Consider the following 19,406-nt stretch of genomic DNA (forward strand, 5'->3'; position numbering starts at 1 on the left):
TATCAAAAAAAAAAGGGGGAGGGCTGCAAACAGAAAATCTCCAAAGTTTTAAACAATAAATCCGTTGAGATAAAATACTGGTACTGCGACTATCGACAAAACTTAATACACTATCAACACCAAAATCGTTGCCAAACGAATTGATTCGGTCTCGAATCAATAACGAATCCGAAACTACTAACACGACGATATTCAATATACACACGGAAATTTCGGGAAGTCAACACATACGTGGGAATACACAGACATCGATACACCATCTTTGGGCCCAAAAGTGTCAAATCTTGCTTGTTGGGCCTAGCTAGCCCAATGACCTGATCTTTAGGCCCGAAGACAACTTACTTACATGTTGTTGGGCCTCACATGACGTAACTCTGTGTAAAAGGACTTTCAATGGCTTTTGTGCTATTGGGCCCCAAGGGTCCTTTGGTACTGCTAGTAAAGTCGAGAATTCACAAAATGTGGGTCGGGCCAAGGGCCCTTCGCATTCACAATAGCCTTGAACGACTAATGGGATTATTGAGGTCTTCGTGCCCTCTTTTCTCCTCGGTTGTGGGGCTACGAGAAGTCAGGGTGATTGGATTAAGTGAATAGTACGGACGACGCCTAATGGATCGTTAGTATAGTTGTAAACTAGTTGTTTTTATTAATGTGTGTTTATAACAATTCACCATGCACATTTAATTCAATGTCACCTGGAATCATTGACTTTACATGCCGCAATGGTACAACAACTATATGGAAAGCGTAATTCAAAGTGTTAGGAAAACATCGGGTTTTCCTAGGGTTTTTCAATACATACAACTACGAGATGCATACCAAGTATAACAAATTCTTTTTACATTTATAGAAACAAACAAGCATACTTACAGATCTTCACACTTTTTTTTACGATACTCTTTTAAGAAAATATCGGATTTTCTGGTGGTTTTCAAAACAATACAAAACATTATTTTTCAAACACTGCTTATGATCTCACCAACATTTCATATGTTGACGTTTTTCAAAATACTTTTATTCTCAGGGAACAGGTAAACAGAGGGGAAAAATGCACTCAATGATGTCTTGTTGTTGTTTAACTATTATCGAACAATTTACTTTTGGGAATGTAATGTTTAAAACAATGTACTAAATGTAAACACTACCAGTTGTACTATCTCAATGCATGGTGATGAATGATGTTATGTTTCATGTATATTCAATGTAATGGTATTCAATTGAGTCACAACAGCCCTCAGACGTTTCTGCCGTCTGGTTCGGGGGTGTGACACTTGTCGGCGTAACTTTTTTGCCGACTCAGCGCGGTTTGCAGCCTGCTCCGAACCTGCTGAATCCTCTCGGTAGTCTTGAGCACCACTTCGATGCTCCCCATAACTCTTTGACCAACCTCTCCCCAGCATATCGGGGTCCTGCACCTCCGTCCGTACAACATCTCGAATGGAGGGCGGTCGATACTCGCGTGGTAGCTGTTGTTGTACGAGAGCTCAGCCAAGGGAAGATAAGTATCACAGCTACCACCGAAATCTAGCACGGTCGCCCGCAACATATCCTCCAGAGTCTGGATGGTCCGCTCGCTCTGACCATCTGTCTGCGGGTGAAAGGCGATGCTAAAATGCAAACGAGTGCCCAACTCGTCATGAAACCTCTTCCAAAACCTGGAAGTAAAACGCACATCCCTGTCCGAGATAACAGATACTGGCACCCCGTGCCGCGCCACAATCTCCCTAATATAGATGTCGGCAAATTTCTCGGCCGAAATGCTCTCCTGATTCGGAATAAAATGAGCACTCTTGGTCAATCGATCTACGATGACCCAAATCGAATCTACTCCACGCGCGGTCCTGGGAAGCTTTGTGATAAAATCCATCATGATATCTTCCCATTTCCACAACGAGATGTCCAACGGCTGCATTTTTCCATGCGGTCTCTGATGTTCGGCCTTAACCTTCCTGCAGGTTAAGCACCGCTCGACGTACCATGCCACATCCCGCTTCATGCAGGGCCACCAATAGTCTAGGTGAAGATCCCGATACATCTTCGTCGCCCCTGGATGAATAGAGAATCGGGATTTGTGCGCCTCCTCCATCAAGATCTGGCGCACGCCTCCATGATACGGCACCCACACCCTACGGTGTAGTGTCAATAACCCCCGGCTATCATAATCGAAAGAGGTGACTTGACCCACTATTCGCTCACTCTTCCGATGCTCCTCCTTCATAGCCTCCTGTTGAGCCTCCCGAATCTGCTCCAACAGGGGAGTCACCACAGTCATCCTCATGCAAATATCCCTGATTGGCGCCGTCTTGCGACTAAGCGCATCAGCCACCACATTGGCCTTTCCTGGGTGGTAGAGGATCTCGCAATCATAATCCTTCACCACGTCCAACCACCGACGCTGCCTCATGTTCAGATTCGGCTGATCCATGAGGTACCTCAAACTCTTGTGGTCCGTGTAGATGGTACATCGAACCCCTTAGAGGTAATGCCGCCAAATCTTGAGGGAAAAAACCACCGCCCCCAACTCCAAATCATGCGTCGGATAGTTTGCCTCATGAGGCTTGAGCTGCCTCGAAGCGTAGGCAATGACATGCCCCCTCTGCATTAGTACCGCAGCCAATCCTGAAATGGACGCGTCACAGTAAACCACAAAATCCTCTACGCCCTCTGGCAGGGCTAAGATTGGCGCCTCGCATAATCTCTGTCTCAGCGTCTCAAATGCAGCCTGTTGCTCGGGTCCCCACCGAAAGACCACAACTTTCTTCGTTAGCCGCGTCAGGGGTACGGCTATCTTGGAGAAATCCTGAATGAATCCCCGATAGTAGCCTGCTAATCCTAGGAAGCTCCGAATCTCGGATGGAGACTTAGGAACCTCCCATCTCATCACGGCCTCGACCTTGGCCGGGTCGACTAGAATACCGTTCTGGTTGACAAGGTGTCTGAGAAATTGCACCTCGCGCAACCAAAACTCGCACTTGGAGAACTTGGCATACAAGCTCTCCCTCCTCAGGGTCTCCAAAACCTCTTTCAGATGTTCCTCATGCTCCTCCTGTGTCTTGGAATAAACCAAGATGTCATCAATGAAAACTATCATAGACCGATCCAGCATCGGTCTGCATACACGGTTCATGAGGTCCATTTACGCGGCAGGAGCATTGGTGAGCCCAAGCGGCATCACCACGAACTCATAATGGCCATAGCGCGTCCAAAACGTGGTCTTCTGCGCATCCTCCTCTCTGACCCTCATCTGATGATAACCCGAACGCAAATCGATCTTGGAAAACCAAGACGCTCTCTGAAGCTGGTCAAAGAGATCATCAATCCTCGGGAGCGGGTAACGGTTCTTCACCGTTACCTTGTTCAGCTCCCGGTAATCTATACACATCCGATGTGACCCGTCCTTCTTTTTCACGAACAGAATCGAGGCTCCCCAAGGTGAACTGCTCGGTCGAATGAATCCCTTGTCTAACAGCTCCTGCAGCTGCGTAGACAACTCCTGCATCTCAGGAGGAGCCAACTGATACGGTACCTTGGCTATCGGAGCCGCACCAGGAACGAGGTCAATCCTGAACTCCACCTGTCGCTCCGGAGGTATCCCAGGAAGCTCCTCTGGAAAAACATCTGCGAAATCTCGCACCACCGGAACCTCGCTCACCGTCACCTTACCTGCCTCCCGGGTATCCATCACATACGCGACATAACCTGCGCATCCCTGCTGAAGGTATCGTCTATCCCTCACTGCTGAACAGACTGAGCGTCCACACTGTGGCCTCTCACCATGAATCACTAACTCTTCCCCACCTGGGGTCCTAACTCGCACCAGCTGTTGTGCGCAATCTATCACCGCCCCATTAGGGCTCAACCAATCCATGCCTATAATCACCTTGTTCCCACGCAACATAATGGGAACCAAGTCTACCAGGTAGCACTCCTCAAACAAACGCAATACGCAATCCCGAAACACCATCGATGCTAGCACTGATCGATCATCGGCAATTTCTACCTCTAAAGGGCAATCTAACACGCCTGAAGACTCAGGAAACTTCTTGCTAAGCGCAAGGGAAACAAATGATCGGGAGGCACCCAAGTTGAACAACACCTGAACTGGGATGTCGTTCACATGGAACGATCCTAATGCATACATATGCACACAGAGCACATATCAATAACATAACATCATAAAAATAAAATAGAGGGAAAGAATCATACCCGTCACCACATCGGGTGCGGCGAGTGCCTCCTCGGCGGTCAGCTGAAATGCCCGGCTCCTCACCACTGGAGCCTCTGCCTTGCCCTGCCGGCCATCTGTGATCTGCAAGGTCGCTGGAGCTGGCGCCTTCACTGGCGCTGCAACTGTCAACTAGGGGCAATTGGCCTTCTTGTGGCCCCTCTGGTTGCAGTGGAAATACAGCAACTCAGACGTCTGAATAACTGCTGCCGGAGCAGTGCAATCCCTGCTATAGTGCCCAGACTTGCCGCACTTGTAGCATCCTGATGATCCCAACCTACATGCCCCCTCGTGTGTCTTGCCGCATTTCCTGCAGCGGCCCCGTCCCTGTTGGCCTTTCGGCCCCAAATCTGATCCCTTGGGCTTCTTCCCCGAAGCCCCTCCTGACTGTCCCTCTTCTGCCTTCCGTTTCCGGATGTGCTCCAAATCTTTCTCCCTCTCCCTCGCCCTGGCAATCATAGAGTCGAAGGTGGGGCAAGCTGAAAAACTAACGTGCCCCCATATATCAGCCCGGAGCATGTCATGATAGCGGGTCCTCCTCATGTCCTCATCGCCCGCATATTGGGGCACCAACAGTGCCTTCTCCCGGAACTTGGTGTTGATTTCCGCCACAGTCTCCGTCGTCTGCCTCATGTCCAAAAAACTCCCTGGCCAGCTGCTGAAGCTCGACAGCCAGCGCAAACTCTGCCCTGAATCTGGTCACAAAATCTGACCAAGTCATAGCCTCGATTGCTGAGGCTCCCAACGAGTCACCCACTGACTCCAACCAGTCTCGAGCTCGGTCTCGTAAGCACCCTGCTGCATACCTCACCTTCGACCCCTCAGGGCAGAAGCTAGTCAACTGTGCAGACTCGATGTCTGCAATCCATCGTCTGGCGGCAATGGGGTCCTTCACCCTGTAGAAATCTGGCACACCACTGCCCCTGAAGTCCTTAAAGGACAGTGTGCGAGATCCCGACTGGCTAGATGCCATGTCGCTCCTGAACGCCCGGAGGCAATCTTCCATCAACTCGATGATCCCCTCCTTGATCGACCCGGAGATAATGGGGGTCGACTCAAGGATACCCCTGGTGATCTCTGACGCAATGAACTCGCGTAGTCCCTCATCTACTGGCTCGTAACCTGATCCCGAACCTGACCCCTCTCCTGAACCGTCATCTATCAGCCTCGATCGTAGTACCACCATTCTGCAATACATAAATAACAATCATTAGTGATACTGATACTTCTTGAGGGATCACAACCACTTACAAGTTCTCTGGTCTTATCTTGGCCTTCCTTGGTTCGGGTACGGATCCTCTGCTTTCAGTAGTACGGGCGCATACTACCTTCCACATGTATCCGTACCTTCTTCAAGGACTGCCTCGACTCCACCAGATTCCTTCCACTACTGCTGATCACCGCTATATTCATCCTAGGCTTGCCCTAGGAAATCTCAGGCTCCACCCTACCAGGTCCTCAGCTACTGAAGGCCTCCTAGTAATGCCAGTTAACCATTACCTGAATACCATCACATGGGGTGAGGCTCGGATAATCCTTCGAGTAACAGACTCGTCCCTACAACGGTTAGACTCAAACGAGAGTTGCGCAATAGGGCCAAATCAAGCACTCTAAGATTATTCAACCCTGATCACATGTGACGTGACGTATTCACCTAATGGCTTACTCCCACCACTCAGAGTCCCACAAAGCACAAAGCAAGCAGCATTCGAACTAAGGGAACAATCTCAAGCAAATCTGCTCTCATAGAGAGAAACTGATCTAGCATACAGAGCTAATACTCATACTATCATGCATAACCTAACAGGCTATCCTACTACTGTCTACTCAATTCTAGCATGCAATTTTCATACACTGAAGCACATAAAGCAGGCACATAAGGCATCACTACTAAATCCTTAGTCCTATTCTAGCATGTTGTTCTACTGAAACCGATAAACACAACATAAGCTTGTATGGGTACTTTGGGGACTACTTACTTGAGCTCGGCCGGTTGCGCACATCACACACTTCGTTCTTTCTCAAACCCTTTTCTTAATTCTTAGAAAACATTTCTTTTTGGAAAATCTTTTACTCCCTTGATTTGAGTTCAGACACCCCCGAAGGTGAGTCCGAATCCCTCAAACCAGGGCTCTGATACCAACTTGTAACGACCCAGTTTTCACGTCCAAAAATTTCGTATTTAAAAGATTACTTAGAAAACATTAATAATTAAAACATTGTTTAATTAAACCATTTCACATCATAAACCCAAATTTGATATCCACAACATGTAAACAACCAAAATATCAGAGTATCAATCCCAGAATAAGCTTATAACTGCGGAAACAAGAGTGTGTGTGACATGCTGCTACCGCGCCGGCTCCTTTCCCTTAACTGAAGAGGTACCTGAAACCAAAACTGAAAACTGTAAGCACGAAGCTTAGTGAGTTCCCCCACCGTACCACATACCATATAACCACATAACATACATATATTGTCAGACATATCTGGGTGTCCGACCTACCCCTTCAGTCCTCTCGACCGGACGTTGCCTAGCATACCTGGGTGCTAGCCTCCCCTTCGGTCCTCTCGACCGGATACTGCCTAGCATATCTGGGTGCTGGCCTCCCCTTCGGTCCTCTCGACCGGATACTGCCTAGCATATCTGGGTGCTGGCCTCCCCTTCGGTCCTCTCGACCGGATACTGGGGAACTATTTGTCCCATCTACTACTACCACATAACATGTATCACAATATCAGAATCTATCTAGCATGGCTGGGTATGACTACCCCTTCGGCCCTACCAATCGGATATCTTGGGGACTATCTCCCCCTACTGTCACAAGCACATAGCATCATGTCATACTAGCACATCACATAACACAGGTAGTAGTAATCCCTAGATGAATATCACAGAGACAATCATTTACATACAACTCCTACTGGTGGGCCGACATTGTGGCCGTAGACCTACCGCTACTGGAAGGTAACTCACCTCAAAGTAGCTGCTGATCTGATCGGGAATTGACTATCTACTGCTGCTGCTCTGGACGTCCTCCGGCTATAATTCCCACAAAACGATCAGTCAAACACTGCTAGATGTACTTAGGGTAAAATGACCCTTTTACCCTTGACCAAGTCGAAATCCAAGTCAAAGTCAACTTCCAGTTGACTGGACTCGCCGAGTCCGCGAGCAACTCGCCGAGTCCTTCCCTTTTTAATCCGGTCCTACTCGCCAAGATCCTCTCCCACTCACTGAGTCACCCTTGACTCACCACTCGGGAATATGGGGCCGACTCGAGTCCCGACTCGCCGAGTTCCTCGATCGGATCCCCTACTCGCTTCTAATCCACACCAAAACACCCCATACGAGGGTTTGGGGTTTTGGGGATTTAGTTACACAGTTAATTCCGCATGCAGGTACGAAGGGTTGATCCTTCAACACTTAAACCCCTCTTGCTCTGCGAAAGTTCATATGACTCGCCGAGTTTGAAGAACAACCCGGCGAGCTCCAGGCAATCTTCATAGGACTCGCCGAGTTGTTCATCCAACTCGCCGAGTCTAAGACCATCTACATAGAACTCGCCGAGTTCCACTTTAGGACTCGCCGAGTCCGTCGACCCATTTCCCAAGTAGGCCAGATCTGAGACATGCAATGCTTCAAAACCACAGATCTATGGTCCTAGGGCATGTTTACCACGTAAAGTTGCAAACTTTACGTGCATGCACGACCCTATGAGCTCAAACATACAATTCCAAGATCTTTAAGAGGTCCTACACTCAATAGGGACCTCAATCACCTCAACCACAGAGACTTTATGCTACTAGGATGTCTTAAAGGTCCAAATCCGAAGTCCTTGCAGAACATTAACCATAAAAACATAGAGATTTAGGTTCTTAGGGCTTAAAACCTCTTTTTAGGGACAAAAAGGGGGTTCAATGAACTAAAGATCATGGTAAGAACTTTTCAACCTGAATAGAAGCCCTTCACAGAGTAGATTCCGGATCTTCTTCCCTTCTTTCACTCTTCAACCTTCTCTTTCTTCTCCTAATCTCCAAACCACCTTCACAATGCTAAAAATCACCCACAAGGACACAAAAGAGGCTAGGGTTTTGTTCTACAGATCTCTGGGAGTGCTAGGGGAAATGGAGGCTGGGTTAGATCGTTTAAATAGGGTACAAACACCCGGGTTAGGGTTTTAGTCCAGACAGGGTCTACTCGCCGAGTCCCACGAGCCTACTCGCCGAGTAGACAGAGTAGATCCCGCGTCTAGTCCCGCTTCTACTCGGCGAGTTAGTCCTTCAACTCGCCGAGTCCAAGATTAAAATGCAATATATAAGGAGAGTTAATAATCAAGAATACATACCAGGAACCAGGTGCTACACTGTTTCAAACTATGAAGGTGGCCTACAAAAGGTAATGCCCCACAAAACAGTTTTTACCAATTTTAACATAGTTTTAACAAATAAGGGCAAAATAGTACACTGTTATAATATGCATAAAATGTAATAAACTACATATCAAGCATAATTAAACCACATAATCAAGCATGTGCACATGGCACTAAATGTTGGTAAATGTGCACAACACCAAAAGACAAGCCTAAGCATCAAAAAGACAAGCCTAAGCACCAAAAGATGTGCACTAAGCACCAAAAGATGTGTCATTTCAAAGTATTTGACATAATCCTAATAGAACACACTTATCCTAGTTTAAAGTGACTGGATTTCCATGACTTTCCCCACTTCCATCTTTTGTTACCACCTTCTTCCTTAACTTCAGTTTCGTGATCCTCTCAGAAGGTAATCGCTTTTTGTTTGCAACAAAATGCTAAAAAAAAACAGGTTGATGCTGATGGTGATGAACTTCATCAAAATCAGGTTCATGGTGGTCAACAGCCTCTTCATGGTTAGCTTCATCTTGAACAACTTCAATGTGGTGAGCTTCATCTTGAACAACCCCCTCTTGATGATCCTCAATATGATCTTCTTGATGGCCTTCAACATGATTTTCTTGATGGTCAATTTCATCTACTTGATGGTTAATCTCATCCTCTTGCTGTTCAATTTCATCCTCCTGGTGGTCTTCAATATCGCCTTCTTCAATAGCCTCTTCTTCACCAATCCCATCTTCACTAACCCCATCTTCATTGACCCCATCTTTACTAATCCCATCTTGACTAACCCCTTCTTCAACAGCCCCTTCACCAACAGTTGCTTTATTTGCTGCATTGTTAAAACAAAATTAATTATTATTATACAAATGTAGATGAATGAATAATCAAAATAAAAACCAACCTTCTGTGAGCAATAGACATCGCCTCTTGTTGTGTCCTTCTTGATGACAATTACTACATCTTGAGATGGACATCCCTGTCTTGTTAATTGTATGCCTTTCTTCATTTTCTGTAGGACATTTCATTCTGTTTACTTTGGGCCTTCCTGGCATTCTCCTACGCCGAGGTGGTAATATGGGATCAAATAGAACATCAGGCCACATGTTAGCTCTATTTATTGGTTTGACTGGATACCTATAGCAACTTCCAAACATGCTTGTTTTAAACCATACGGCTACATAGTCCTCTGCATTTCCATTCAGGTATAATACAGCAGCAATGACATGCACACAAGGGATACCACTGAGTTGCCAGGCTCTGCAACCACAAGTTTTGCTTTCAAGGTGAACAACATAAACTTCATGGGCTAATTTCACTTCATATTCTTCCTCACCACTTGTGATAACATCCCAGTACCTGAAATCATATTAAGAAGGTAAGTTATTTCATATTAAATCACTTACAATTAAATAATATACCTTTGTTGTTCTTTCATCTTCTCAATCCTCTTTCTAATAAAGGGGCAGATTTCCATGTCCCACTTATGCCCCTTAATATTTTGATTGTACATCCTCTCCATCACGTACAATCTGATTTCTTCCAGTATTGTTATTATTGGTTTCTTCCGGGCCTCTACAATTGCTGCAGTGAAAGATTCAGATATACCGTTTTCCACGGCATCACAACAACTCTCAGGTTCAAAGAATGCTCTACACCATGTATTTGGTGATGGGTTTTGGTCATAAGACATCCTATGTGCTCATACAAACCCTAAAGCTTGGATCTAGGTTTCTCTATTGTACATACTTTGAATCCAAGACTATGAACCCTAATTCTAGCATATGGAAATCAGAATTCACATGTAAATAGGTTTAAGAACATACATTGATTGTTATATAGCAATAACAATCCAATTCCTCCTTGAATTGACCTTGGAAAGCTAAGAGTCACAAGTGTCACTCCTCTAATGGCTTACAAACACCATAAGCAAGTGGAGAAGGTATAAAGAGAGAGGAGAAGGGTAGGAATTCGTCCTTAGATGCTCTAGGGATCAAGTACACGAATTCATGAGCCTTGGGGTCTTTATATAGGTGTAAAGATAGAGTTTCAGTCATTATCCTTATCTAGTTGCTTATCCACCAAGCAACCCATAAGATAATCCTTGAATCCTTATCATAGTCGAATTCTAAGTGATTATCACTTCAAATTCGTCCACCATATATATAAGATAATTCTTACCTTATTTTGTAACTATCACATAATTACAATTCAGCCCCTCTAGTTTAATTAATTACACTTGATCACAAAATTAATTCTTAATTAATTATTGACCAATATTAATTAAACAAATATGATTTCTCCTTTAATATATTATTCTTATAATATATTAATAAATAATAACCTCTCTCTCTTTATTTATTTCTCCAATCAAGTTGCCTTGGTGAAGGCAACCCAAAAGGACCAGGCACCATCGGGTCAAGTACATACCAAAATAGTTATGGACTTAGACACTAATCCAACAGTCTCCCACTTGGATAAGTCTAACAACTATTATGCGTATGACTTCGGATCCATATCTGCAATCGTAGCTTTCCAAAGCCGCTGTCAACTCTGATCATATCAAATACGCGTGTCCTTTGATAAGGGATCATATATTCCTCCATTCTAGATATCATATAAGATATGATTTCAAATCATTCTCTTTGTACTATATATCGATTTCCGATTTATGACGACTGACTAACTGAACAAATCAAATTATCCCTAGCTTGGCCGAGCATTTACGTTTGTCATCATTAAACCATCGAGGGGCCCAAAGATATCGCCTTTATCCTACTTTGAATAAAAGGAATGGATAAACTTTGATACAATGCTCGCTTGCACTCACGCACCGAATTACACACAACAATATGTTTTATAACACCAAGTTACTGGTGCGTTTACATATTATCAATGTGCAACCGATTTGCAAGATACAACTCACACATCTCAGTTTCAAGAATATAAGATGTTATCGTTTCACTAATCACTCGTGATACAATTTCATGGAGCGATCCAAGTGAGCGTGGGTTTAATCCAATGCTCAAATTCATATTCATAAGCACTCATGAACGTTGCAGCAAACAATTGCTTATGTCTAATGCTCTTTAGACAATCCACACACCAATTCACGACAGTCTTCATTCATATCTACTTCCAACATATGAACGACTGTGGCCCGTTCGAATAATTCGATTATTCTTAATAAATTCAATTATTCTGGAAGTCAAAACATGCAAAGGTGAAACACAAGAATAATACTAATCCCATATGGCCTCAAACCTTTGAGCATAAATAAAACACCTTTTATTTATCACCATATTGATTACTCATTATTTGTCGTTTCGGGTAATCAACTTCTTACTTGAATTCCAACACTTGTCTCATGCTCCTAGCATGCACACAATGTTTACCTATGGTTCTTACTTTTGTGAAATAGACAAATTGAACACATTTCCAATCATTCTCATTTTACAACTCCAAATCCTTTTTCATAAGTGTAAGAATATCAAATTCTTGCTACTTATAGAATATGCTAGATTCTAACACTTTATCCTTTCGTAATGTCACTGCACCAAAGTCACAAAAACTATTGCCAATGATATTACAAAGTCCTCTATCGGAGATTGTTACAAGACAATTCCTTAGATATGATGTCTCTCTTTCAAAGTGCATTCCTTTGAACATCCTTTTGCATAATAGTTTCTAATCTAGACATAGATTTTCAATATTTACTTCCTAATATAGATACATTTCCATATTTTCCATATGACAACTTATTTTTAATAGAATCTTATCTATTCCTAATAATGTTGATATGGTCCATCCAATATGAGAACATTTCCATATCTTCCAATACTATACTTCCAACTACTCACAAGCGACCAATACTCGTCGAACTTTGGATTGTCCTTTGATAGTTGTTTAATTATCTTAGTCAAAACCAATTCTTGTCCCTTTTTCCCTCTAAATGCGCTAGACATTTGGAAAATTTTAGAATGGTCAAACATTAAAGCATTTGCAATCGATCCTATACCCGAAGCGTATGGGACACGACGTATAATGTTTTATTTGCTATGTTCTCAAAATTCGAATTGTGAAGAGGAATGCCGTAATCATAATCGAAATTTTAAGAACCCGCTATGTACCTTTGACTAAATTTATTAACATTTCTCTACCTAATCCTTTAGATTTGAAATGAAGCATTATATTCTCTCCCTTAATTATAGCAAAACAACCTTACAACCCTTACTACTTTGCAAGGTATAACTCTTGTTTTCTATAATTAATATTGCCAACTTGCAATACGTGCCTTAATAATCATACAATCATAACATTTATGCTCCCACTATCATGATGATTATTATAAAACATAACACTTATGCTCCCACTAGCTTTGACATGTATTCATAAACATCTTAACTTTCAGAAAAAAACAATACCTATTGAATTTCCTTAAGTTCATGTTTCTAATACTTAGTGCTTTGATAATCTTTTATCAAGGCTTCTTGAACTTATACACCTTTGCCTTCGATAGTTCATATGTGTTTCTAAACACTTAAGACTAATTGCCAAACCTCACAATTCAAATTATGGAAAGGGATACCGTAACCATAATTGAATTCGAGAATGCAATTTTACAATCACTATCTTCTTGAAATCTTTCTTGGTGAAAGCATTTCCTCACAATCATTTTCATGAAGGAGGAAATCTTATGACACTTAGATTTGAGCGGTGTACGTGTTCCTATCCATGTGAATTTGTTGAAACCAAATTTTACAACAAATTCAAACTCATATGGACCGAACTTTCTTAATCTTGATTTCTTGCCTTATGGTAGCACAGCTGCCCACCATGTCTTCCAAGTAGTTAAGCAGCTCACCCTTTCCTATCAATGTACCTTTCATTGATTAAGGTGCTTTGCCTTTTATGCGTTCAAAATGAGGACTCATAGAACTCACATGCATAATTAACTCGATTGGATTGGCATAGAAACCAAATAATGTTATCACGATAGGTTGTAAACCTCAACTCGTGTGCTAGTGATGATCAATAAGGTTTATTTGATTTGTTCTTGAAACCTTTCAAGACCATTAAGGCTCCCACTGACTCCTTGACATATACGACTCTCTTGCCAAAACATTTCTTGACAAACAAATATTAAAGAGTTAGTGTAGCTTTTACCAAAACACTTCATAAATTGGTCCTAGTTGGTCTTTATCTTATCCAAGACATCACAACTTTCCACATTTAATGAATGTTATAAACCTTCTTAATACTTTTTCACTCAATGTCACAATCTTAACTTTAAGACTTGTTTTGGAACGAAGTATGATTGACTTTTTGATTTAACCATTTCTTTAATTCTTGATTCCTCTTCTTGGACATACAATTGTACCAAGACTCACTTAGAGGATCAATTGAGATATGGTTCTTAATCATTAAGACCTATCATAAAGCATAAAAGGTACTCTCCCTTCTTCTTAGAATGGAGAAACTTTTATCTTTCTGCCTTCTTGATTCTTCTTATTCGTTCTGCTATTGATTTAAACTTTTTCAATCAACTAAGAATTACACTTAATCTTATAAGTATAATCATATTTACTAAACCTTTAGTAAATCATGACGAATATCTTGTTAATATTATGGTGGACTTGATCAACACACAGCTTTGTGTACTCGATCTCCTAGTCCTTCACTTGACACTTTATCAATGAATTAGTCTAATTTCCAAATACTAAATTTCTCATTCATCGTGCATTCGTGTTGCATGATTCCAAGTTTCTGTCCAATTGAAACTTGGGCGATGAGAAACTCTCCCTATTTGGTAAATTCTCGATTTTCCATGAATATCATAAATAAGAATCATATCCATTTGTTGTAGAAATATGCAAACACCAATTTTCATAACGATTTCATTGCAAGGAAATAACCAAATAAATAAATAAGTCAAACGAAAATTTATTTTATTTATAAAAGCAGCGGAAAACATTTGTCCTTACAATGCAAAATCCATTGAAAACTATGTATTTCAAAAGAAAATTTCTAACAACTCTATCATAACTATCTAAGTTCAAAATCTAATCTTCAAGTTCATGCGATCAAGATCCATTCCTTGTGATTAGATTCTTCTTGCTCTTTTACCAAGCTTCCTTTCTTTTCACCGATCCTGCAAAACATTCAAATGCAATCTTATCACATTATGTATTAAGAATCAATGAATAGGAACTTAATTGAGTTAGATAGTGGATTTTACCTGAAGCGCAGCCATACTCTTTGACTCTCCCATCTTTTGGACTCTTCAGGCTCTTTTGGCAGACTTGTATCCAACGCCCTTTCTTTTGGCAGCAAACGCAGGTCGGTTCTCCTAGAACGTCCTCGGAAGTATGGTCGGTTGACTCTCCCAACAAATACGCTCCATTGCTTCGCCAAATCATTTATGATTCAGTAGCAATGAGCATGTAAGTTAGGTCAATCAGGTTGTCGTCATGATCCATCATCTAATACTTTCTTTTGAACTCATTATATGATTCTGGAAGTGACTGCAAAACCCAATTCACAGCCTACTCATTCGGGAATGACACACCCAACATTATCAACCTATCAATGTGTGACTTTATTCCTAGAACGTGGGCACACACGGGTTTACCATCTTCATGTTTCATTTCCAATAGGGCTTTAGTGATGTTGAACCTTTCAATTTTTCGATCTTGTGGGTTAGGGAGAACAATTGGAGGAGGTGGAGGAAGTGAAGCATGATTTCTTGTTCCTCGATCGAATCGTGGAATACCATCTTCATGTGGAATGCTTGTTCCACGGGATTTGAGAAGACCATAGTTGTCGAACTTTGACATCTACAAAACGGGAGAAAAACGAATTCAAGTTAGTTAATAGATTGAGTCCTTAGTAAATCACCCAAATGAAATACTAAGGCTGGGACCCAACACAATATTCTACAACTCGGGAGAGGGATGCCGTAACCCTAATTGGAGAATATTTGAAGGTAAGTTAATGACGATTCACTAATTTCCACCACGAAAAACGAAAAAGAAATTTAAGTTTTAAACCTATGAAAACTCCTAGATCCTTTGATATTCATTGAACTTTCAATGGCATGTTTAAATCTCGATATGCCCCTCTTGTTTGTGACTGGGATGCCGAGGATCACAAAGCGGGTGTGAATAACCATGCAAACTTACATGGTGCCCTCACATGTTACAGTCACCTATTCGATGTGCCGGTAATCCACACACGCTCCACCGAACTATGACAAATATTGAGTCACCCTTTGCTACCTTTGCTTAGAACCATTTAGTGTGCCGGTAAACCACACACGCTCCACTAACGTCTTTGCAAGGGCACAAAGTTTAATTTCATGGAATTGCATCAATTCACTTTTGCCTAAGTAACTAAGATTGGGAATTTTATGAAAACATTTAGTTACTTTGATAATTCATTATACTTATAATGGAAGGTTTCGTCCTATCCTACCCGTTCGGCTAACGACCCTCCACTAGTCAAGAGTGCGGTGGGTAAGAGTGGATACCCATTCAATTGCCATTTTATAGGCAATTTCCTTAAACACCCCTTATAGACTAGCTTCGTGAATGAGGCCTACTAATGGTATGACTGACTTTTACTCATACATATATATAATGTTAGACTTTTAATGTTATATATAGTATAGGGTGTATTTTATACTTTCAAAATACTAGGTGGTTAAATTTAACAATTATACTTTTAATTCAATTAAATTGTAAACCTAAACTTTTATGGATTTATTAAACTTCTTTTAATTATACACCTTAATTAATTAATAAAACCATAAGGGTGTGATTTGAACTTTTTCAAAACTATACTAGAGCTTTTAGAATTTAACATTCCTAATTAAACTTTTAATCAACTTTTAAATTCCAAAACTTGAAGGCAAGTTTTGAAACATTTCAAACCATAAGGGTTTAGAATTTAAATATGCATCAAAATTAAACTATTTAATCAAAATTTAAATTCGAAAACTTGAGGGCAAGTTTTGAAACCTTTTTCAAAACATTAGGGTTTCAACTATTTAAATTTCAAGACAGGAAAACTTTTGGGGTTCAAATTTAAACTATAAAACCTAAAGGGCCAAATATGAAACTTTTCACAACAACAAGGATCAAGTAACAAATAATTTAAATTAACATTTAATCACATAATTATCCATATTTGATGATTTCTTGCAAAATAATTTATCAATTTACTTAAAATAATTAATCAATTATCTTATAAGGAAACCATTATCATATTAATTGACAAATATCTTCAATTAGATTAAAAATATAGTCAAATATATCATATAATCGGATTAATATTAATCTAACATGATTAGGTAATTATCCCAATGCAAAAACAACAAGAAATCCCGAGATAAGCACTGTCTGACGCACCGACTCGCCGAGTCACCCTCTGGAACTCGCCGAGTAGGGCTGACTCGCCGAGTCCAAGAGTGACTCGCCGAGTCAGGTCGAACAGTGAGGCCAAAACACGATTTTCAGTTACATCAAGCATCAATACAATAGAAACCAATCATGGCTCTGATACCACTGATGGGTTTTGGTCATAAGACATCCTATGTGCTCATACAAACCCTAAAGCTTGGATCTAGGTTTCTCTATTGTACATACTTTGAATCCAAGACTGTGAACCCTAATTCTAGCATATGGAAATCAGAATTCACATGTAAATAGGTTTAATAACATACATTGATTGTTATATAGCAATAACAATCCAATTCCTCCTTGAATTGACCTTGGAAAGCTGAGAGTCACAAGTGTCACTCCTCTAATGGCTTACAAACACCATAAGCAAGTGGAGAAGGTATAAAGAGAGAGGAGAAGGGTAGGAATTCGTCCTTAGATGCTCTAGGGATCAAGTACACGAATTCATGAGCCTTGGGGTCTTTATATAGGTGTAAAGATAGAGTTTCAGTTATTATCCTTATCTAGTTGCTTATCCACCAAGCAACCCATAAGATAATCCTTGAATCCTTATCATAGTCGAATTCTAAGTGATTATCACTTCAAATTCGTCCACCATATATATAAGATAATTCTTACCTTATTTTATAACTATCACATAATTACAATTCAGCCCCTCTAGTTTAATTAATTACACTTGATCACAAAATTAATTCTTAATTAATTATTGACTAATATTAATTAAACAAATATGATTTCTCCTTTAATATATTATTCTTATAATATATTAATAAATAATAACCTCTCTCTCTTTATTTATTTCTCCAATCAAGTTGCTTTGGTGAAGGCAACCCAAAAGGACCATGCACCATCGGGTCAACTACATACCAAAATAGTTATGGACTTAGACACTAATCCAACATTTGGGTCTCTTTCTATCAGGTGCTCATAAGCTTCTGTGGACATTGTACAAATTTCCCTCATGTATGAGCGGAAAGTGGAATCGGTTGTAGCCTTTGCAGCCCTCCAAAATAACCTCCTAAACTCAACACCCATGAACCCCTTCTTCTTAAAGTTGGCAAAGATGTGTCGGGCACAATTCCTATGCTCACATGATGGTGCCCTTTCCTTAACAGCCTCCATTAAACCCTACATGGTGATAACAAATTTCATTTTTAAAGTACATAATAACACATAATATAGTAAGTAAAATGTAAACTATAACACACCTTGTGTTGGTTTGAAATAATTGTAAGACCCCTACCATCTCCCATCTCAATGTACTCAAGTAGAAGATCAATGAACCACATCCAAGTTTCCTTGTTTTCAACTGGCACAACAGCCCATGCTAGAGGATACATTTGGTTGTTTGCGTCCCTACCAACGGCTGTTAACAACTCACCTCTGCAAATACCCTTCAAAAAACAGCCATCAACACCGATAACCCTTCTACATCCTTTAATCCAGCCATCCTTGATAGAGTTCAGGCAAATATACATCCTTTTGAAGTAGTGTGTAGCATCATGCGTATGATTTGTCTCGATCAAGACTGTTGACCCAGGATTAACCCTCAATAACTCAACACCATAATTCCACAGTTTCTCATAATGGCTTACCAAATTGCCTGAAATCTCATCTAGTGCAAAGTACTTGGCATTTCTACATTGCACAAGACTTACCTTGAGACCATAGTCTTTCCTAACCACTTCTGCCATTTTCCTATAGCTAAACTTAGGCCTTTCCAAAATGTCAGGTATTAACATTTTTCCAATCCACTTATACGTAACAAGACAACCCAATTTTTGTTGTCTAGCACAATTATGTTTATCAATTAGTGACTTGATCTAGAATGAATTTTCCTTATTCATGGGACTAGCCCATAGTCTAAAAGGGCAAGATGGCTTCCCTTTTTCATTTTTACTACACCTTACTCACAATGTTGTTGCCTCATTTTTTTCATACCACAATGAATAACCCTTAGACACAGCATAATTTGTTAACATATGTTTCAGTTCATCTCGATCAGAGAATTTCATACCTAACTCAGGCATCATAGTGTCCCATTTTTGGTTTGGATCGTGAATAGGATGTTTTTTTACCTTATCACCAGCTTCTTCCTCTATGCCTCTTTCTGGAATAAGATTCTTCTGTGACAAAAAAGGATCAACAACTTCAGGCCATTGAATGTCCTCATCATCAGCTTCATGGTCCACCGATAGATCATCCGACAATACCGAGTCCACATCATCTTCATATGTTTCAGTACCACTATCCCATTCTTCAGCTTTTTCTTCTTCAATCCAATCTAGTAAGGGTTCATGATAGCCATCATTGTAAATACTTATTTGATTATCATCATCATGAAAC

The 19,406-nt window shown here is 40.9% G+C and overlaps 1 protein-coding gene across 1 annotated transcript; it reads right to left on the minus strand.

Moving 5' to 3' along the window:
• Positions 1-9,038: 9,038 nt before the first annotated feature.
• On the minus strand, positions 9,039-18,754 carry LOC111888359 (uncharacterized). The gene is made up of 5 exons (XM_052768913.1): positions 18,269-18,754; positions 18,076-18,188; positions 10,023-10,253; positions 9,506-9,960; positions 9,039-9,433 (listed from the first exon to the last, which is right to left on the minus strand). Exons 1-5 carry the CDS (start codon positions 18,752-18,754, stop codon positions 9,039-9,041), a joined length of 1,680 nt encoding a protein of 559 aa, XP_052624873.1.
• Positions 18,755-19,406: the final 652 nt, after the last annotated feature.

The sequence above is a fragment of the Lactuca sativa genome, chromosome 2 (genome assembly GCF_002870075.4).
Source record: "Lactuca sativa cultivar Salinas chromosome 2, Lsat_Salinas_v11, whole genome shotgun sequence".
NCBI lineage: Eukaryota > Viridiplantae > Streptophyta > Magnoliopsida > Asterales > Asteraceae > Lactuca > Lactuca sativa.

Excerpts from the sequence above, each read along its gene's own strand:
- LOC111888359 (XM_052768913.1), bottom strand. The coding sequence starts at position 18,754 with ATGGCAGAAGTGGTTAGGAAAGACTATGGTCTCAAGGTAAGTCTTGTG. Across the intron at positions 18,189-18,268 it reads TTATTTCAAACCAACACAAG|GGTTTAATGGAGGCTGTTAA; the intron begins GTGTGTTATAGT and ends ATCACCATGTAG. Across the intron at positions 9,961-10,022 it reads AAGATGAAAGAACAACAAAG|GTACTGGGATGTTATCACAA; the intron begins GTATATTATTTA and ends ATATGATTTCAG.